The sequence below is a fragment of the Nuphar pumila genome, chromosome 8, assembly GCF_984573655.1.
Source record: "Nuphar pumila chromosome 8, dmNupPumi1.hap1.1, whole genome shotgun sequence".
Classification (NCBI taxonomy): Eukaryota; Viridiplantae; Streptophyta; class Magnoliopsida; order Nymphaeales; family Nymphaeaceae; genus Nuphar; species Nuphar pumila.
The window spans coordinates 104505386-104528999 of NC_143256.1; the positions used below are offsets into that span (position 1 = coordinate 104505386).

The window sequence follows — 23614 nt, forward strand, 5'->3', positions numbered from 1 at the left end:
TATTAAAGGACCAATAGAATAGGTGAGAGACCAACCTATTCATAAAAGTAATTTCTTTACATGCCTAAGCACTGAAGGTGAATTGTAGAGTAATACAAGGAAATATGACATTTTATAAAGGGGTGTTCATATCGTTGACTCATACGATTCATCCTTGTGATAAAGGGTGGCATGTGAACCCACATAAAAAATTAAATCGAGATAACGGTATACACCTCGATTTAGTACACTTTTGGTGTCAATGGCTCAAGTGGGAGAATGTTGGACATTAGCAGTTTTTGGGTCCAACCCACGTATGTGACCCTGTTTGACACCCTACTAGTGGGTCACGTAAGTGGCCAAGTAATGGAGATAGTGGGTGGGAGTTACGTGAATGTAGAGAGACCACATTCACGTAACTGCCTTAATCTCCCATTATAAATAAGGGGTTAGGGGCTACTGGGATGATGAAAGACTTGTAGCGGTTTCCCTGCCCAAATTCTGCTCCGTATTTGGACGCTGCGGAAAGGGTCCTGCTCACCATCGACCTAAGGCTTGGGCTCATTGTGGGCATCGACCGGCTGAGGAGAACACCGAACTTCCTACACGAACTATGACGAATTCAGGTACGCTCCCTGTCATCATTGTTTTTTTGCAGGGATACGCCAACATATAAAACTTAGTAAGATTTTATTTATAAATGTAAGACACGACCGTTATAATTATAGTAAGCTCTAAACTTTTAGTCTGACTTTATTTCTCTAAATAAGAATGCATTGTTTATATATTTTATCTCTTTACCATTTTTTTTTCATTCTCAATGTCGAACTCTACATTAATCAGCTATTTCTTGCTCCTCCTTTTAGGAATATCAAGGGCAGCAGAAGCCTGACAAACCTCCCTACGATTGGCCTCTTTCTTTTTTTCAAAAACAATGACAGAAGGAGAAGAGGGCTTATCTATTGGATATCAGCTTCTCTGGTGTGTGTTTCCCGCACTCTCTCGCTCCCCTCTCTCCCCACATAGAATGAGAGAGGGGCCTCATGGGTTTTCATAGGGGGCCTCCCCTCTCTCCCCACTTCTTCATACGTTGGGTAAGAGGGAGAGACTCCCTATTACACTACAAGAAAAATGTGGATTAGCAATGGACACTATTCGTCGCTAAACATTTTAGCGACGGATTGACGAAGGATTAACAATGGATAGTGTTCGTCGCATAATCCTAGTCGCTAATTAGCGATAGAACTTATCCATCGCTAATTTGCGACAGATTAGCAACGGACATGATCCGTCGTGAGTACAACGTTATTTAAAATTAGCAACAGATATTATCCGTTGCAAGTCCATCGCTATTTTAAATTAGCGACGAATATTATCCGTTGCTAAATTTTTAAAAAAAAATTTAAAAAAAAATTGCTCCCTGCCGGGGCGGTATTCCGACAGCAATAGGCTGGACTTGTATCGCACCACACATGCATTGCACCCGAGCCGTCCGGACCGCCACAGCGGGATCTTTTGCACAGAACTAGCATGCTCTCAGGCGTGCTCTCCGACACGCTCTGAACCGGCGCGCTCTTCGGTTCTGCACAACGCAGTGGCTGGTAAGCCAGAAGCTCATCCTCCTCAACGACACCATCCGTGCCAACATCGCCTACGGCAAGCACGGCTCCGTCTTTGAAGACGAGATCGTCGCCGCCGTAGAGGCGGCGAATGCTCAGTGGTTGATCTCGGTGCTCCCATGGGGCTACAACACCCGCGTGGGCGAGCGCATCGTCCAGCTCTCCGGCGGGCAGAAGCAGAGTATCGCCATTATCAAGGACCCCAAGATCCTCCTCCTCAATGAGGCCACCTCCGCGCTCGACGTGGAGTCAGAGCACATAGTCCAAGAGGCACTGGACAGAGTGATGGTGAGCAGGTCGATCGTCGCCATCGCCCACCGCCTCTCCACGATCAGAGGCACCGACGTGATCGCCGTGGTGAAGAACAGAGCGATTGCTGAGGAGGGTAGCCACAAGACGCTCGGAAAAGAAAATGACTTACTGGACCGAAAAGGTCGGGCCAGCCTGGTCCTCCAACACCAGCGGGCGACTCTGACTCCTCTTCTTCCTCGCGTTCTTCCGCCACGACGTATAATAAGTCATCATCGGTTTAAATTTCGAATGAGGAGACAGGAAAAATTTTGTGCCTCAGATGGGACGATTTAAATTGAAATTTAACGACGGATTAGTAACAGAATTTTTCTGTCGCTAATTAGCGTGGAAAAAAATCCCTCGCTAATTAGTGACAGATTAGCTATGGAATAATTTTCTCGCTAATTTCGTCGCTAAATAGCATTTTTTCTTGTAGTGTTTGACGACAAAAAGATTTTGTCGCTAATCCGTCGCTTATTAGCAACGGAATTATGAGGGAGATATTTCCGTCGCTAATTTTGCAAATATTTTGAATGTCAGCGACAGATAGTTTTCTCTCGCTAATCCGTCGCACATTTGCGACGGAAAACATCCGTCCCAAATGTCCGTCGCTAATCCACGTTTTTTCTTGTTAAGTCTCTTAAACGGTGGGGTCTTTGGGTCTGATTTTAAATGTGATGCTAAAAGTAGCTCTCATTAAAACTCAATCCACTAAATATATCAAAATCATACTGAGCCTAAACCCAGCCTGTATTGGGTAGGTTTTGTTGTAGTTTTTGGTCCTGATTAAGGCATGGATCTAATGAGACCTGCCTGGCCCAAGGCGGATACAGCCTTTATAAATAATGGAGTTGAAAGTAGGCTGGATATGGGCCAGATCCCAATACTGGTTCCAACTTTTGAAGGGTGGATTAGGTTTCATATTCAGGTAGAAAATGGGGCCTTATATTATTGGATCCAAGAAAACGGATAAACAATATGATTTTAAGGGAAAAGATAAATACCTTGAGTTTGAACCCATTATAACTCAGAACCGTCCATGCATGCTTATATGATTTTAACTAAGATCTAAAATAGACCCTAACTTTTACTATTCTAAGTAAGTTGGACCCTACCAGTTATACAACTATACCATTAGGTCATTAGGTTTTGAACCTGCAACGTCTCAACTCAAGGTGACGTGCCCTAGTTGTTCATACCGTTGGTAACTCCCACCGGTTTTCATCCTTAATAATAGGGCAACAATGGTAATTGTGAATCTGTGATGCATCAAGAAAAAATTTTGGGTTTAAGGACAAAAAGGTAATTTAATATAACAGAATATAAAGACAACAGTTGCCACTTTTTTAACGGTCAAAATGAGTATTTCAACACATGAGTTAATCTAAACTCAACTCATGGTTAAGCCACCGGTGGTTGACAATTGGGTGTTTTTGCTTAACGGTGTGAATACTTTAGATAGAAGAAAAATTTTGGTGGTTATTTGACAATTGGTTGACAATCCCTTGAAGGATTGAGGACAGGTCAGGGCGGGGCAAGGCGGGGATTGAGACGGGGACAGGGCCGGACGGGGGTCAATGTAAGTCCATCCCCGCATCCATTCCCACACGGGGATAGATTTTAATCTTCATCCCCGGTCCAAATGGGTTGAGGCAGGGCCGGGCCCAGTGTCTCCCCGGTCCACTGTCATCCCTACTCCCAATGTATAATAACATAAAGTAAAATTAGAAAAAGATAAAAAAAAAAATTAAACAAGGTTAAAAAGGATATTTCATGTGCATATTATCCATGAGGTTAGCTTCAAGGATTTGTTTGACCGTTTCATTAAAAAGATGAGTCCTGAAATATCTTTTCAGAAAAAGCATTTGTTTGTTTTTGGAAATATTAAGCCAAAAGGATCTCCAAATGATTTTTTTTCCAAACAATCATCATTGTAATGGATCATCACAAAATTGACTAATGTGACATAAGATGGCCACCATTATTGCTTTGGATGAGTGCTAGCAAGCACCCTCAGAGTCAAAAGAGCATCATGGTGTAGAGCTATGATTACATAAACACAGTGCTCATGTACTTTGCATGAGCATCATGGTGTAGAACTATTATAACAACTTTTTTTTTTTATATATATATATATACTAGAGGAAAAAGAACCCATTAACCCTGGTCACTAGGCTTCCCCCTTGATACAACTTTAATAGACCCTTCAGTTTCTTTTTCTAATATCGACAAAAAAATATCCTGTTATGGATGAAACATCCTGTTATGGGTCGAGAGGTGCAACATTGACGGTCATAGTCCTGTTTTTGTTTTGATATCGATGGTGTAGAACTCCGAGAGAATTCTAAATGTGTGGCTTGTTGCATCTTCAATTCTAATGATTCATTTGAAATGCTCATGTGAGCTACATGATCACCATGCACATACAATCAACTCTTGTTTATGGCAAGTAACAGAAGAAGATTATGAACTAAAAACGGAAATTTAATAGAAAAGAACACGATATTAACAACAAACATGGACATTTTATTTTCTTTATTCATCACCAATGAGTCTGAAGAGAGGCCAAGTAGTCGTGGTTTAGGCACAGAACCGCCGGACCAGGCTCAGGAAACCGCCGGTGAAGCCGATTGACCACTATATTCTTAAAACTGAAGACTTCCAGGGCTGGAGAGCAAGGCCTATGCATCCTCAGTCCACTCAAGCTGACCCTGGTCTCAACTGCTTCTTGAAGAGGGAACATTTTCTTCATAAGTGGATCTGGGCGTTGTTTTGGTACACTCTGTGACCGGGCCTTAGACGGGAGTGTTGGTTGTGTGTTGGCCATGTAGTTGGGGCTGCTGCAGTATCTTCTTCTGTTGATTCCATCAACGATCACGCTTTTTGCAGGTATCGTCCCTTTATCCTGCATGTCAGAGTTCGTGAAGCGAGGCGTGTTCTGTGCACGATAGAACCGGCATTTAGTGCCGGGTATGGCCCCAATCCAGGCTCCTTCCATATTGCACACAGGAAGCAGAGATTACCTGAGAGTGGTAGGAAGATGGATCATAAGGTGGGGAAGATGTGAATGCATCGCAAACTCGCAGATATCTTCGGCGTGAGCAGGATTTCTGCCTGAAGGTGTCGATCTCAATGGTCTTTGGACCCTCTGCTCCGATTAGGCCATAACCCTTATCCACTGAATCAGCGAGGCGTCTACTGGGCGCATTTTTGCGTTGACAACCATCAAATCTGTCCCGCTATTATCATGAGATGAATCAGTAAGCAGTACATCAATGACAAAACCAACTGGGTTTAGGGGATGTTTGGATGCAGTAACTTGCCCAGAAAAATTGGATACACAAAGTGCAGTGCACTGCACAATGCAATATCCCAACTTACCCCCACTAACCTGAGTAAAGTATGTAAGGGATACATGAATTGCACTGTGATCCACAAGAAGCAAAAATCCCAAATTATCTTAATATTTTTCTTTCAAAAAAAAAAATCCAACTTATCCCATTTATCAGACCAAGTAACTGCATCCATCAAATAAGAGAAGCAGCAGAGAGACTCGTAACTGGTGGGTGACGGAGAGCTTCGCGGTGAACCTTGGGGTACTCCTTGGAGAAAGAAGGGTGTGCTTGGTGCATGCGGATGGCAGCTTGAGCTCTGAAGAGTGCCTGCATACTGTGAAGCGTTTTAGCTGCTTCTCTCCTGACCAAGTAGCCCCTAACGTGTGCTTGCAACTTCACTAGGCCTTTCAAAGCTCTGAATGCTCTCTTTGCCTACCATCACCATGACAAATAGATTACAGCAGCACTAAGAAAAGGGGAGGGTGAAAATCATTTGATATCATTGAACCAATCAATCATATGAACTACATAAGTACCCATTGACAAGAAGTGACACACTAAACAAGAGAAGTAACAATATCCAAATATGAAATTGAAAATACCAAAGAAAGAACATTTGGGATCAAAGTGAGAAATAGACTACAGCAGCACTAAGAAAAGGGGAGGGTGAAAAGCATTTGATATCATTGAACCAATCAACATATGAACTACACGAGTACCCATTGACAAGAAGTGACACACTAAACGAGAAGTAGTAACAATATCCAAATATGAAATTGAAAATATATACCAAGCAAAGAACAATTGGGATCTAAGTGAGGAATATATACTAAGTTGCTCACGGTTATAGTGCTAAAAGAGACTCTGTATGACCCTCCCTCCAACTTGCTAGCTCAAGTGGGGTGAAAACCCTCCCATTACCACAGCACATTGACAGAACTTCAGTTGGTAAAACCCTTCATGTCCTTTCGCCTACCGTTGAGTACACCTAGCTTCAACCTTGCTACCATGTCAAGTGACAAATCATGGTTGCCCCTAAGCAGGAAGGGAGAGTCCTTAAGGGTGTCCAAGTGATATTGTGGGCATTAATAATATTTAGTCCCCTTTGATTTTGGCTTCATTTTACCCTGTTTCTGATATTGATCAAGGATTAAAAACTTGGAGCAGAAAAGGGATAGAGCCAGAGAGTTTCTTTTTTTTTGAAAGAGGATAGAGCCAGAGAGTTGCTCAGTTTCAGACCTTAGTATAACACTGCCAACATCTAACAAGATGAGAAAATGATAGACCAAATTGTGTTGTAGAGTAACATTTTGGCTTACCAGGTAAACACGGAACATCGTTTGGATCTTGATGGCAGCCCGCTGCTCGCGCCTAGTGCGGGCGAATAAGGCATTCCGGCCTTGGCTAGTTAACCTGACAACGGCTGCAGCAGCTTGAGCTGCTGCTACAGCGGCATCAGCAGCTGCTGCAGTGGCAGCTGCTACTGCTATGGCATGCATGCTCTTCTCCTTCTCTGTCTCGGCGAAGAATGCATCCCGGAGAGATCGAGTCGGTCTCTTGGAGACTATCGGAGACGATGACATCAACGTTGCTTTACTTGAAGGCTTCCCGGAGCTCCATCTTTGCTTCTCTTGCCGGTTGCTGGTGCGCTTTCCCTGGTTCTTCTTCCCTCCCCATAGACCTTTCAGCCACCTTGTTGCTCTTCCCATCCTCTTCAGTGTAAAATTGAAAATAGACCAAATGGAAGAGTTCTCCTAATCCTTAATGACCATCTTAAGTAAAAAAAAAAAACAATGTATAAGCTCACAGGTTTTTGCCAATCAAAGAAGGGTACGTGTACATTCATTTTTACAATGTGATGTGAGAGATGTGAGTGTCGTCGAGTAAACCATAAAAATTGAGAGTAAACCTTTAAAAGTATGTGTGTAGATTCATTTATCAATATAACCGATAGAGAGAGAACTATAATATGTGAATGTCATGCCTAGTAAACCATGAAATTGTCAGTAAACCTTTATAAAATAAGCCTCTAGAGTGGTTTTGATTCGCTTTTGTAATAGCAATAAAGTGGTCCTTAAAAAATTGATTTTTTTTTTTTATATTTACACCGAAAAATCACCCCAGGATTAAAGACCTAGCCGTGCTCTCTTTGTCTGCCATACTTACTTAGGGTAGCTGTCCTGTCACTGTAAAATTCGGCAGGCGTAACCCTTGCTCCAAGTGAGTGATGGGTGCTCATTGGACCCTAGCATGGTAGAAGAAAATGCATCATTATCTAAAGACGAGAGAAGATTTGGTGCATCACTAGGTATAAGACCACATATACCAGCCTTAGTCTTTTCAAGAAATCAACTAAAATGTTGCGAAAGCTGGGACCAAAAATTTAAGAAGCCTTTCCTTGTGAAAAAAAAATGAACTCATGCCCATCTTATAGAGACTAGCAAACTCATCAAGCTCAAGGGGATGTTAAAAGTTCGAAACCCACTAGAAGCAAGTCCCTTGCTGCAAGGCTAAAGCTAGGTGTACTTTCTGGTGGACAAGGAAGAATGGAGTTTTTACACCAATGAAATAGCCAAAGAGTGAGGTGGTTTTCCCAAGTTATTGAGAAAAAAAAAAAAAAAGAATTAGTGTAATACCAACCTTGTAGATCAATGAATTAATAAACCAAAAGCAATGTGGGGCCCAGTCGAGACAGCCGGACCTAAAAAGGATGAAACCAAAAGGTTTCAAATTTATCAAAGATTAACAAAGCCTTGGCACTAGGGGTATAAGGGGGAGGGTTTACCCGGACCTGGACCAAACCCTTTAGGCTGCGGGTACGGTGATAAGTAATAAGACCCAATTAATACCCCTGGTCCTGACCCGAAAGTACGATTAATACATGGTTCTGGGTATAGTTTGTAAAATTTTATACCAGACCCAGGCTCAACTTCAATGTAAAAATGATAAAAAATATTATTTTACCAGGTATGGTGTGAGTTTGGTTCATTGTAGTTCTAGGTATGATTTCTCTTATAGTAGACACTATTAAACTCGAGTTGAGACCATACCATACCCAAAAATTGGGCCCAAGTCTGGTTCTACCTAAATTCGAACCAAACACGACCGGTTGACACCCCCCATTCATATACAAAAATTAAGAACTTTTTAAACTACATAAAAAGGCCATTAGTGTTGGTAACTAAAAAAAAAAAAAGGGAACAGGCAAGATTTGTGTACTGCTTAACAAATGATAGCATTGTTGATTTTTTAAATTGCCGACCGTCCATCTGGCATGGGATGGATGGTTGGAGGCAATGCTGCAGAGTACTGCATCACGCCTCGTATAGTGCAAGATCGTGCATCTGTATTAGCATTTAAAACTGCATTAAGACCGAGAATGATGTATGATGATGATTGTGGCCCAATTATCAACCCATCTAACTAATTAATTGATTACATAATGTGGAACACAATTTGGGGAAGGAAATTGCAGCAATAGGCCACATCACAGGCAGCTAAAAGGCACATGAGCACCATGTTGTCTTCTAGAAGCCAAGCCTAATGCAGGTAGCCCTGGTGTAAACAGTTTGACTCAGACAAGGCTGGGCCCAGTCTACTGACTGGCCAGAGGCCAGTCAAGCGGCGCATGGCCCATATATGGGCTGGGCAGCCTGAGTCAAATATAGACTCAAGGTGTCGCCTTTACAGGAGTTGGGACTGTGTGTGGGCTGCCTGTAGCTCAGCCTAGCTGTTTAGGCCATGCTAGGGCTGAATTTTGAGGGATGCTAACTCAGAGTGGGTTTAGGCTTAGTCCATCTATTTAGATGGCTTAATTTGACCAGGTTGCAGCACGTTGAAGTCAATGGTTAGGATTGACATATGATAAGGCCCATCATATGCTATATGACCTTATCGATCATTCATCTTTTATACTAATTAATGGCAGGAGCAAACATGCTAATGAAACTTGAAAAATCACCTAATCACTTATCCATGAAGGTTATTCTAGGACACCCTATTATGCAATATCTCTCCATATCATGATTTTCTGGATAAGTGGGTGCATTCGAGTTTTTCAAATTACCCACAAAAGCTTGATTTCAGATCTCCATAAAATGCAAAAAAAAATAAAAACTGACATATTATAATAGATCTTGTTCAAAAACTTAAAAAACTTCGTAGATTATAAAAAATATGAAAATTTTAAAATAAAAATGTGCAAAACATATTTAAAACTACAAAGTAAAGACATAAAAAAAATCTGAATATATGATAAATTGACTTATTCTTTATTTTACCAAAAAATTTCAAATGTTCCACAAATTTTTTTTTGGTTTAGTTATATGGAGAAACCCACAGCCTGGTAACAGGTAGACACTACAAGGATGAGGGTCAATAGCGCGACGAAAATTGCTGTTATTGCTCCCTTTGTCGCTATTATAGACCTATAACGACGAAAAAAAGTTGTCATCTAGTTTTGGTCACCGTTAAGTAATAACGACGACAATTATACATTGTCGTTAAAGGATACATCCCAATAGCGACGACTTAGCCTATAATAGTGATGACCTTACAACGGTGATTAGCCTTTAACGGCGACTTCATAGTTGCCATTGTAGGAGATAACGACAAAAATTAAATTTCGTTATAGCCTTTAACAGGGTTAAGACCTTTATAAGCCTTAAACCTATACAAATAAATTTTTATATATATTTTTATAGAATTTGCATATGAAACATACACTTAACTTCAAACATTACATTCAACAAAATTCAAACAATAACAATGCAAATTGAATCACTCAAACAATAACAATTACATAGCCAAATGAAAGTATATGACAACTTTTAATATTCATTAACAAAAGAAACAAAAGTTCAAGTTGCCTAATCATTGACATGATTGGCTAGAATCTCTATCGTCACCAACACAATAGAATAATTGAATATTGAATTAATCAACCAATTAGATTTATGTGCCAACGAACTAATCATACTTCTGCTTCTCTGTCATAAAAAAAATAAAACATGTTAGTACCTATGACAACAATTAAGAATATAATGCTTAAAATCACACACTCAAGTAAATTGAGGCTTCGATGTTTTATTGTCTCAAAGATGGAAATTTGTGATGCCAAAGAAAAAGAAAAACACACAGAAAATATTATTTATTTATAGATTAATAAGAATTTAAGATATATCAACAAAGTACTTGATATAGGCTTGCCATGTAATCGAAGTTGAACATGCCCTGAGAGAAATATGGCTTATTTGTCAGTTGCACAACAATGCCACAAAAAATAAGTAAGTAAATAAGAGTATTTAAAAAACCAGTTCTATTCTCAAATAAGGTAACATTATTTCACACTTAAATTATTTCTTAAGAAGACAAGTAGCTTAATACGATGGTAAATATAAATATGAAAGCACATTTGATTTAGCATGGACCCATTATTCTCTCTCTCTCTCTCTCTTTATATATATATATATATATATATATATATATATATATACCACTACTACTATTGTCATCTCTATCAGTACCATGTTTTATACCAAAATTAGATAATTGGTAAAAGTGCATAGCAATATCCAGACACGCAACCAATTGAATATAAAAGAGCATTGCAAGGTATAATCCTAGTACTTTATATGAAAAATGAATCCAGCAAGCATATACATATAAACTCAAGCTTGAACAATGTTCAGCCTTCACATTAGGTTATTCTAGACAGTCTTATGTGAACTTGAGCTTGGGTTTTTCAAGTTTGCACTGAGTAGAACTTCATTAGATTTTCTAATAGTAAAGACATGATGGCCCCTGTAGTGGTTCTTTTTGTTTAGTAGTGGTAGTGCTTTGATATGGAAAGACGTGATAACTCTGTATCTAAATGAGCGAAAGCCTATTTGGTAAGAACTAAAAACTTATCTGAGATTTTCTCTTTATCAATTTTATTAATCTTTTATTGCTATTTGTCTAAGTGCAGTGACTTATGTCTACACTTCTCCTTAAGAAACAGGGTGTTGAGTTGAATCCACATAATAGCACAGTTTCTGCAACTCTATTAGAAATGAATGCTATAGATAATGAAGCAACACCTACAATCATAGTAGATTAGGGACTATACTACCCTGCCACTAATGGCAATTATTGGTATTACGGTACACATAACACCCTTTCCTATGGTTCCTATCAAAGAAAATTCTTTTAAGGTGTTTTTCTTTAATTTTATATTTTTATTTTCATTCTCCATTAGGTATTGAAGTTGCTGGAGATTGGAAGGACCGCACTAAAGTTTAAGGATTGAATGACCCCATATCTCAAATACTATGTAAGTTTTGTCAATGGTCTATTTTGTATTGTGTGCATGCCCTCTTCTTTGTCAGATATTTAAAACTGTTGGTCAGTTTGGGAGTCATGTTTCATTTATGTTGTTGCATGGGATTCACAGAGGTATGTGATCATACTTAACTCAGAGATTGTGCAGGCCTCCTTTCTTGATTCTTGTAAAAAAAATTGGTTTTTTACTTCACTGAAGCTAATATTTTGTGTTTCTTTTTGCAGACATTGCAAGCTGAAAGTTTGCCTTGTGTATATTATCCACCTAATTATGGATATGCGTTGTCTACTTACAACCCATTCAACCCCTATATACCTCGATCTGTCATTGGCATGGATGGCCAGTTATACGATCTCAAACTTATTACAATGGTCTATTTTACCCGACAACACCTTCCCATGGCCTATATGGCCCAGAAAAGGCATACAACTCATTCTACGATTGATATCTCAGATTACCCGAGTTATCATTTCTCCACGTCTCAATATGACCAGGCGTCACCGGTCTACACCCTGGCTCCACCCGAGCATACACAAATATTGTTAGAGCACACTCCAAATATGCCATCACCTACATATTATGTCATGCCCAAGCCAAGATGATATGGGAATAAATAGTCCTATCTAAGGTTGTTTGATTCAAAAAAGAAAACCAATTCTTAAAAAAACTAGTCATGTTTTGAGTCAGTGAACTCGTGTGAGGCTTTTGCCATCTATATCCACTAGTGGTGCGTGATCTTTGTGAATACAGTGATATGTGTTTGCTTTTTTTTCTATATATACAATCAAAGAAACTAAATCATGTTAATTATATATGAATAGATGGATGACTTCTAAGATGAGGAGAACCATGTCAAACGAAGAGTCCAACACTCAAGGGTCCTTTTTAGACACCCTCAATAATCTGATCACGACCATCCATGAGACAAGGCAGGAATCAATCCCTCCTCGTAATCAGAACATCAGAGCAATTACTTATGAAAAAAATTGCAAGTTAGTCCTATCGGTCTTCGCCGACAAAGCCGGCCCAGAACTTGCAGAGAGCTGGATTGAGAAAACTGAGCATAGTTTTTTAGTGCTAGGAGTGTTGGAGGAATAGAAAACTAGTTTTGGCACCTACCGACTAAAGAATAACACACAAAAGTGGTGGGGCACCACCAAGTTAATCTAGTTCTCCAAGTACGAGGTCATCATTTGGAGTGATTTTTGAAGAGTCTTCCTGGATAGTTATTTCCTCGTACACTCCAGAAACCAAAAGAAGATGAAGTTCTTAGAATTAAAGTAAGGTAGTCTAAGTCTCATCGACTATACTACAAAGTTTCAGAACCTCGAGCAGTAATGCTTCAAGTTATTCAAGACTGACCAGGAGAGAGCAGACAAATACATTTATGGGTTAAGGGAAGAGTTGTGGTCTCACATAATAACAAGTATATCACAAATGTTCTAAGTTGTCGTAGCGATAGTTTAAAAAATAAATATAAACTCGGAGCGATCCAAGAAGATTGTAGGAAGAAGACAAACAACAAGTGATGGAAACAACAAGAGGACGTTCTCTAGTGGGCAGGCATCACGACCACCTTTTCGTAAAAGAGAGTTTAGAAGAAAGAACTTTGTTCCACCGACCAAAAGGCCACCGTAGATGGAAGGAGCTGCTCAATCCTACCAGCAGTCTAATTTTAGTCACTCAAAGTATATCGCACATTACCCTAGACAGGCTTATCCCCACGATACATGTGGTTGCCTATATTGCGACAAGCAGAGATATTTTTTCAAAGAATGTTGCCAAAAGGCCTCAGATGATCAACAGAGGAATACTAGATCGATTGGACTCTCCCAACAATCGCAGCAGCGTCCTTTGTTCCAGTAGCCGTCACCACAAAAGACCGAGCAAAAACCTGTAGTGGGTCATGTTTACACTGTATCAACCGAAAAACACACAAACGATGACCTTATTGAAGAACTCAAATACTCTTAATAGGTAGAAGTTGTGTTGGATAGAAAGCAACAAAAAAATAATGTATGAGAGAAATAGATTATTGCACCTAAGAGTCGAATCTAATGTACAAGAGAAATATCCTAAGCTATTCACGTAGTACCCACAATGGAATTTTGAGGACAAAATTCTTTTAAGGTGATAATGATATATGATTCATAATTTTTTAATAAACTTTTGAATAAAAATAAGAGGTATTTTTACGTAATTTCATCATTTTGACCTGGAATGCAAAATAAAGGAAAATTTCAGTGACAATTATAGTTAGGATGTATATATCCTAAGGGATATACGCTTAAAACTTTCAAAGAGCCATATCTCACTCATTTAGCAAAATGAGAAAATTTTACAGAGCCAATCTGCTTCGTCTCGTCCAGACAAAGAGAATGGCATACTTATGTTTTTTATAAAAATTATCAGCGAAACCTTGAAAATGTGTGGGCTCTACATAAATGTCTTGTGGGCCCCAGATAAATATCTCACAAAAATATCTTGTGGGTCTCACATAAATAGCCCATAAAAATATCTAGTGGGCCCCACAAGGACATACATGTTATTTTATTACTTTCTCCTTAGGTTTGGATATGGATGGGATCCAACCCATACACACACCCAAGACCCACATAAAAGTTTATAAATAGAGGAGAGTACCTCCCTTTTTAGAAAAAAATGTTCAAACCTCGCTCTCTTCTCTTTTCTCTCTTCTCTCTTTTCATTATAGCCTAGATTAAGCCTACTTGACTTCGACCAAGCCTACTTGACTTTGACCAAGCCTACTTGAGGTGAGCAGGAGCCTGCCTAGCCTAGACTAAGCAAGAGTCTACAAACCATCAAAAAGAAGAGGAAGACATGAAGAATAAGATAAAGAAGGAAATTAAGAAGAAGATGAAGAAAAATAGAAACTTACCAATAGAGGGCATGAATCCCTAGGTAGATCGCTGGTAGGAGGTGCAAATCTCAAAGAGAATAGTGTGAATCTCAATGCAAGGGAAAGGGTGGCTAGGGTGAAGAAAGAGAAAAAGGGTTCTCTCAAAATCAAAGAAGAAAGGAAGAAGAATGAGGGTATCGGCTTTGGGAGGGAGAAAGAAAGGAGACAAGAGGGATTCGGGTGCTCTAGCGGACCCCACCCATCCCATCTACTAGCCATAGGTGTGCCCAACCAAATTGGATCCAATTCGGGTCCAGTTTGGATCAGGTATGCTCTCAAACCCTGATTCAAACTTAATACAAACAAAATTCAATTAAATAATAATAATGCATATACATTTATAACCTTTCAACTCAGAATAACAAATATAAAAATATAAATTTCTTTAACTATTTAAAATTCTTAAGAAACACTAATTTGGGTCAGCCCATTGAGTCCAAACCCATATGGACTACGGGTTCATACTAAAATTTAGGTTTACTAATCAAAATCCTAAACTTTGCCAAACTAAAAGAAATTTATTCTAAGTCTTATTAAATTATGGTTTTAGCAAATCTTTGATTGATCAATATATATAAAAAAATTAAATACTCGCTAAGTTATTTTTGACCAAAATACTTTTTTGATACAATTTTATTCTCAAGCCCACTAATTACGTCTAGTTAATCTCAAAACACAATAAAATCACTTCAATAAATCATAGATACACTCAATTACATATATTTAAGTATAAATTAAATATATTTAATAATTAATTACCTACAATAATTATTTAAATACCAATTATATCCTTATTGGCCAAAAATGAGCAAATAAACATGTAATGCAATAATACATATAAAAATAGAATCTAAAAGCTAAAATAACTTTCTAATGCATTCATAAAGATGTTCACTTTATTTATTTATAATTATCAAAATTTACAGGTTTTACAGATTCACATCTAATTGGATCCTATTCAAGTCCAATTGGATCTAATCCAAGTCTAATTAATTTTATTTATTTAATACTTAGCATTAATTTTCTACTAACCATGATTTCATTAACTTGCATAGTTAATTATAATTTAATAGAATAATTAGCCACCAACTTAATTTATTCAATAATAAATTAATAACTATATTAAATTGCTAATTAATTAAATTTCTTAATTTAATTATCAATTAGCCATTAATTATCAAGAGTACCTAAGTTAAACCCATAACTTAAGAATTTAACACCAATCATTCGCACAAGTCAATCAAACAGGAGAAATAAAATTTTCTTGTACTGAACACAACAATTCATTAAAATTCCTGAAATTTTATAGGTCTTATCATTCTAAACCCGATATGTTTAACACTTTGGATCTCTTTTGGACCCAACTTGTTCTAGTCCAAATCCCAATCCTATGGTTTGAGTAACCTAGATACCTTTCTAAATCCAAATTTGAAGTTTATTTTTAACTTGGACTGGGTCCAATCGAATGGATCTGAATCCTTAACATATTGGTTTATAAATTTGGATTTCTCTCTAGATTCAAACTCAATTAAACATTGAGATCCAAAGGATCCTAGGTGTTCTAATTTCACAGTTTGAACTGGATTTCATGGGGGGTCGATCCTCTATCGAGATCCAAATCCAAAAATGTTTAAAAAGGCTTATGGTTTAGTATCTCGATCCAACAACTGATGAAGGGATGAGCAGAACAAGGAGTCTACTGGATGCAGTTCAATTAGCAAAGACTCTTGGAACAACTAGAGTAAGAAGTCAAAAAGTGAGTGTATGTTGCGTCAAGCACATCTAGCAAGGATCAAAGGAGATCGAGTTCTTGCATAGCCCAGGTCATAGCAGCGTGCCATCAGACGTTCAACAGGCAATCTCACGATCAAACATGAGTGACCAAAAGTTCTCATTGTAAATCTTAAATAACTTGTTAAAACCAAAACCTTATCAATTAATTATCTAGAAAAATACTGGGATAACCCCTTATTATTTCCAAAAATTCAGAAAATTTATAGACTTTACATAGAGAGTCACCCCCTATTATGTATCTAGTGTTCATCTAGTGTTCGCATACCTACTCAGCCCGAGTCTCTATAAGGTTTAACCTAGCCATTCTAGCCTAGTCCACCAAACCTAGCTGATCAAGCTTAGCCAATCAAGCACACCTAGCCAAGTCTATGACCCAGATCCCTTGTCTCACCTCCTTTTTGGAGTCTCTGTGCCTAGTTGAAGTGTCACTTGTGCTCCTTCGTGCTCATCAACCGTAAAAAGGTCTACCTAAGTTCGAGGTGAAATTCAGTTTTTTCTTTTTTTTTCTATCTATTTTATTTATTTTATATTGTTTATTATGTTTAGATCTTTTAACGAATATTACATTGTTTGTGTTTCATATTTTTTTTGAGTTTTGGTATTTTTACCACCAAACTCGCTTTTTCTAAGAATTTGTGCCTAAGGTACACCCACATTCACAATACAAGCTCCAATAATAATGATCTTCAGTCTCTGATCTAGCTAATCCCTACTCAACGGAGGAAGAAAGGCATGAGGTCATTAAGAAAAATTCCCATAATCTTCTCAAATTCGATTTTGGATCTTTGATTCAGTTTCTAAAATATTTTCAATGGAAAACTTATATTTTTTAGCCCCTCTAAAAATTTAGGATCCACATGAGTTGCTTCTTTTTCATTCTTTTTCCTTAATTTCTTGTAGTAATTGATCATACTCTTCCTTCACTTTGTTGCATCAACCTAAAAAAATGCTTATTATTAAATAATTAATTAGCTTACACTGCAAGAACAATTCAAAACAAGAAATATAAATATGTTCCTGCATAAAATGGATGCTCATATTTTTTCTCAAGTATAGCATGTACATCAAGACAAATATACCACAATCTTTGTTGTAATATTCATATAAAAAGTCAACAACATGTACAAGTATGTATTTATTTTAGACAAGTGTAAAGTAATTACTCATTACCTTATTATATAATATCATCCATGGGACATGCCATTCAGTTTCAATAAGTGTTGCAGCCAAAGCATTACAAAAATTTTAACCTGCAACCAAATATTAATCTTACCTAATATGAGAGAAAAATAAATATATTATTGAATAAGTAATGAGTTTGTACTAGATTTGTGATGTTTGTATTTTCATTATATACAGACCTCCTAGAATTATAGAGCCCAAACTCTTTTTCTTTCATGGTCATCTCTTACAGAACCTAGTGTTCATTGTCTCGATTGAAAGGAATTAAAATCTGCAACATATATTAAGTTCAAGTCATAAGTAATTTATTTATATGTAAATATAAATATAAGTATGCAATGTTGTTCAATGGATACCTTATCACATTCCTAAAAATGATACAACACATTTTGGTTCATTAAAATTGTACAAGTCCCCTTCTTTTGTATATTCGCATTTGATTATTTGCTCTTAACAATGTTAAGTAATTAGTTTCTCTTAATCGATAAAAAAATATGAGGACTATCACTTTGAAGACTCACAGAAAAATATGAGGTATGATAAATAGTCTTTGTTTGTTCATTTCTTACTGTCATATCATGATTGTGATTTTGAATTAATCTTTTTATATTTATATATATATATATATATGCTACACAATTGTCATAAGTGATACGTGCATGTTAGATTCAAATATGTCTACATATAAACATAATAAAGAAACAAACAAGCCTACAAACCTAAAACTTACATCATTGGTCAACAAAGTGTTCATGTAAAAATCATACTCGAGTAGCTTTATGTCTGGACTCTTTTCATATGGCTAGTTGTCATCAACCTTTTTTCCCTTCTTACTGCAATATTTTTCTTTAGGTGTCATGTCGCAAAAGGCCTAAGATATACATAGCATATATAAAACATTGGACAAGCAAACAAAGCTAAATCAACTACAACACAAACATATATAAATATATATAACTTAAACATAGTAAACCCTAGACGATAAATTTGATGGCAAATATTAAATAAAATACAAAAAAACATACAAAAAGCATCAACAACAACAATGAAATACAAATATGCTTGGAGCTATTAAATGCTCATATCTACAAATAAAGAAAAAAGTTTGAAATAAAATAAAACAATATATATATAGTATGTATGGAACTCATCTTTCGACCCAACGTGGGAAATCAATACGAAGGATACTACATCCTCGTTGAAATGCAATAAAAAAATTCACTACAAGGAGAGGGAAAACGTTGAGGGTTCTAGACAAAAATTTAGGGTTATTTTTAAGAATATACAAGAAAAAAATATTAAAAAATGACTATATATATATGATTCAACAAACATGCAAATGTAAGAAAATTTGCACGCCAAAAATTTTTGTTGTATCATCCCATATTTATGGATCTCCTTGATGATCAGTTACAAAGAAGATTCGTATGATTCGATGAAAACTTCATACGGTATATATGAATTTAGTGGAATATTTGTAAACTTTCGACAGGTTTCATTTATAGGAAATTCACAAATTTAGTTATGTGAACTTCTATCTGGATACAAGAAAATTAGGCTTTACTGGCACAATATTGGTGCCAATGAAAGCCTTTGCTGGTGTAATCCATTCACCAGACGTTACACCAGTAAATGCCTCGCCGGTAAAGCTTTAACTGGCAAAATTAATATTTGACAATGAAAATATTTTCACTAGTGCAAACTTGCACCAATGATACTCTTTTCACTGATGCATATTTGCGCCAGTGATAATATTTTCACTGGCACAATTTTGTGCTAGTGAAAATATATGTTTCATTGGCACTAAGCTGTTCCAGTGGAACAGGTTTTACTGCCTTAAAATTCTCGGTGGAATAATGTTTTGCTTTGTTTTTTCTATATAATATTTTTTTTTGTCTAAAGCAATATAACAAATCATGACATTGTGAGGAAACTGTTTTTTCTTAGGAAAATTGCAAAAAAACTATTAGTAAATGTAGGTAGTAGGTATAAATATAAATATAAACAGACCATGTAAAAAAATGAAATTATGTGCTTTGGTATCTTATCATTGTAGTAGTAAGGAGATGCTTTTAAATGAGAAGATCATATTTTGAAAATGTCGATGATATTTTTGTATATTTCTAAAAGTATCATACAGACAAGATGGGACAACGACAGTGCTATCTCATTGTCACAACAATTTGGTGGGTTGGCCATTTAAGTTGTCCTTAGCTAAAGGTTAAGTACCCATGATATGAAATGGAGACAATGCATTCAATTTGCATCGTTAGTTGTCTTAAAAAATTGTATTAAAATGCCATCCTTTATTGCCAAACAGTGGACAGACCATAAGCACTTAGTCAATGTCTTTGAATAACCTTAGTCCAGACGTAAGACTTGAAGGAACATGAGCAAGGTTGAAAATGGATCGGGTTTCTATATCTGATCCAAAGCTGACACTTTTCTTCCAGATACGGATTATTAAAGTAATATCTAAAAGATCGAATTCAAATTTACACATTCAAAATCTGAAGAGATTCAGATCGTAATCAGATCAGTGTTTTATATTGGAAGTTTGGTCAGATTTCACTACAAGAAAATAGGTGATTAGCGACGAAATTATTCTGTCGCTAGTTAGCGACGGATTAACGAGAGAAACACAGTTGTCGCTATAATCAATAAAATTTACAAAAATAGCGACAAATTATATCTCCTCGCAAAATCCGTCGCTAATTAGCGATGGATTTTGTGAGGGAATATTTTGTCGTAATGGATGCACCATTTAGCGAAGTCTTTTGTGATGAAATATATTTCGTCGCTAAATAGCAATGGAATATATTTCGTTGCCATTTTCGTGTTTTGATTTACGGCGGCTTAGCGACAGAATTAATCCGTCGCTAAATGTGACATAACCCCTAATCCCAGCCCTCTTTTTCTTTTCTTCTTTCGCTGCTCCTGCTCCCACTCGCCGCCCTCACCCTCCTGCTGCCCTCTCCCTCCCGTCGCCCTCTTCCTCCCGCCGCCCTATCCGTCTCATCGGCCTCTCTCTGACCCCCACCGTCCACCATTTGCCGACTGTCGATCCCCGTCAGCCTTCCGCCGCCGCCCGGAGACACGCAGGTAATTTGCGTTTTCCGGCAGGGGGTTGACCCTCTGCGTTTCCGACAGGGGGTCGACCCCCTGCGTTTTCTGGCAAGGGGTCGACCCTCTGCATTTTCCGGCAGGAGGTCGACCCCCTGCCGCAGGGGGTCGACCCCATGCGTTTCCGTAGGTCATTGGGTGCTGGGCTTCTCAAGGCCTATGCAAGATGTTTTCATTTGCCTCATTTTTTTTTCAGTAGGTGGTGACTTCATTTTAAAACAGTGTTTTTTGCATATTTCTCAACAAAACCCGTTTGTGCTCAGCCACCCATGGTAAGTGACAAAAACAATGCAAATCGGGTAAATACCCGTGGTGAGTACGTGATGCAAGCGCATCACATGTTATTTAATTTATTGGATGTAACACTTTATTGTTCACACACTCACTTAGTTGTTGATATCTAGGGCTGCTTTGTTGGAGTTCGAAGATCATGTTGAGCATGATTTTAATGTATGAGAATAAAAGTGTTCCTATTTTTGGAGTACGAATTTCATGCTAGGCATGTTAGTAGTTAGTGGAATATTGGAGTGTATTTGCTGTAGGTACATGTTTGACATTTGTTTGATATGAATGATTTCGATGTATTGCAATGTTTGATGTAATTGTATTCATGCTTGCATGTAGTTACTTTCAATTTGATTATGGCTTCCATGTGAAATTGTATAATGAAAGCATGCTTCAAATGAATGTATCGTGTCATTAATAGTTTGCACATGAAAATATTAAGTTATCAATGCATGCATCATAATTCTTGTTATTGTATGACATCATATATTGCATGATAAATTTGATATTTTCTTCATCATAGCATTCTGATGGTTCTCTTTTAACTGGTTAGGTTATTATTCGTAACATCATACGATAAAATAACTGCAAATCGTGAATGGATGTACCGTAGGATACTGGACAATGAGTTATCGCATGAATATATGGATAGTGTTGAAAGTTTTAATGAATTTGCAATGACAAGTGTCAGTACAGTGGATCTCACAGGTCGAATTAGGTGTCCCTGCAAGATTTGTAAGAATAATCGATTTGTAGAACCTCATGGCGTTAAACATCACCTATACATGAAGGGTTTTGTGAGTGATTATCAGAATTGGACATTTCATGGAGAATAATTTAGAAACAATTTTGATGCACAGGTGAATGTGGTGCACGATAATCCATATATGGATTTGATATTTGATGTCGCAGGAACAGAACTGGGTTCTACTATGAGTCCTAGTGATGTAAGAAATGCAGTAGATGAAGAATCACCAAACGATGCAGCTAGTATATGTGAATGATTTGATATATGTGAATGATTTGAATGCATTGCAATACTTGATGTGAATGACTTGAATGTATTGTAATACTTGATGCGAATGAATGAGTTGTATTGAACTTGATGTGAATGATTTAAATTATTTGAATGTATTGTAATACTTGTTGTGAATCATTTGAATGTATTGCAATACTTGATGCGAATTATTTGAATGTATTGTAATACTTAATGCGAATTATTTGAATGTATTGTATGCCATTTTTTATTTGTTAGAATATGGTTCGTGGAGCTTACAGTGGTCGTTCATCCAGTAGTAGTCAGGCCCAACCTCCATCTTCACGGGCTCTTGTGATAGGTATATCATTTAACTAATTGGATGCTTGATTAGTTGAAATATGCATTCTGAGAATTTATAACGTATTTTTTTACAGATGATGTTTCGCCGGTACATAACCCACCTACACTAGTTGATCATACAAATCAGGAGCTAACACAGGATGCAGAGTCTTCTCAGTCTGGCATAAGAAGACTCATTCGAATAGTGTATATTGATAATCGACCGTAAGTATTTCGTTTTCACTTATTGCATATCTTATAAATATTTTATATTGATATTTACTGTGTACCAATTCATGTGCAACACGAGGTTTGAGTCACAAGAAGTAGTACGCGAGATTAGGAATTCACTTCTTCAACATCTACCAGAACCGGTCGCTCAATGAAAAGAGTATCCCAAAGAGGTGATAGACAGATTGTGGTTCTCATTCATGGTATACAGTTGTTTGTCATAGTTAATGTGTTTCATATTTATTTATTTTTTTATAGTCATGTCTACTAACTTTCTAAAAATATATATAGGCTTCGAATCGCTTCGCGACTACGGTGGAGGAACATGATGCAAGGAAGGTGTGGCAGAGGGTGGCTGCCAATCGATTTGCAGACATGCTGCACAATATGAAGACTGCAACAAAAAAAGCATTTGGCGGAATAGATGATCCACTATAGTGGAAGGGCCATGACCCTATTACTATTAGGAGAGATTATTGGGAGGGAATGTGCGACAAGTGGGCGGGGGATGCATTTCAAAATCGCTCAGCGAAGGTTGCACAAAATCGAGCGAAAATGCCCGAAGCCTATCTACACACAGGTGGATCTAAGACTTTTGGGAGCCACCTGAAGAAAATGGTAACTCATCAATATATAATATCAATTCTATAAGTATTGTTGCAAACTTGTTAACTAAATCTTTTATCATTTAACTTCGCAGGAAGCAGAAAAAAGAGACATTGTACCATATAAGGATGTGTTTGTTGAAACACATAAACGGAAGACCACGGGAGACTTCGTATCAGAGAAGGCGAGAACAACAACGGTATATATTTATTGTATTAATAATCATTATAATATGCAAGTTATCATAATGTTATCATTAATTATTAATGCATATTGTAAACATTATTTTATAAGAGGCATATGAGCAACAGATGGTAGAGCGATATGGCGATGACGCTACTCAGCATCCATCATTTGATCCTGCAGCATGAGTGACTGCAGCAGGTGAACCCAAAAAGGGTTGTGTGTTCAGGTTTGAGAGTAATATGAACACTTCACCTGTTATTGCTTCTTCCAGTTACGACTCACAGACTTCTTTCTTCGACATAAGCTCCAAGCAGTATCCTATTCTTTCTGGTGATGATGTATGTCAGATCGTTAAGGACACAATGTGTGACTACTTCCATGAAACTGTCGCCGATGTTCTCCGAGCTGAGTTCAACAGTTTTT

General features: G+C 37.4%; 1 protein-coding gene across 1 annotated transcript; it reads right to left on the reverse strand.

Moving 5' to 3' along the window:
• Positions 1 to 4431: 4431 nt before the first annotated feature.
• Positions 4432 to 6933, reverse strand: LOC149830108 (protein IQ-domain 26-like). The gene is made up of 4 exons (XM_090015380.1): positions 6544 to 6933; positions 5480 to 5656; positions 4913 to 5128; positions 4432 to 4794 (listed from the first exon to the last, which is right to left on the reverse strand). Exons 1-4 carry the CDS (start codon positions 6931 to 6933, stop codon positions 4432 to 4434), a joined length of 1146 nt encoding a protein of 381 aa, XP_089871506.1.
• Between the last annotated feature and the right edge of the window lie 16681 nt (positions 6934 to 23614).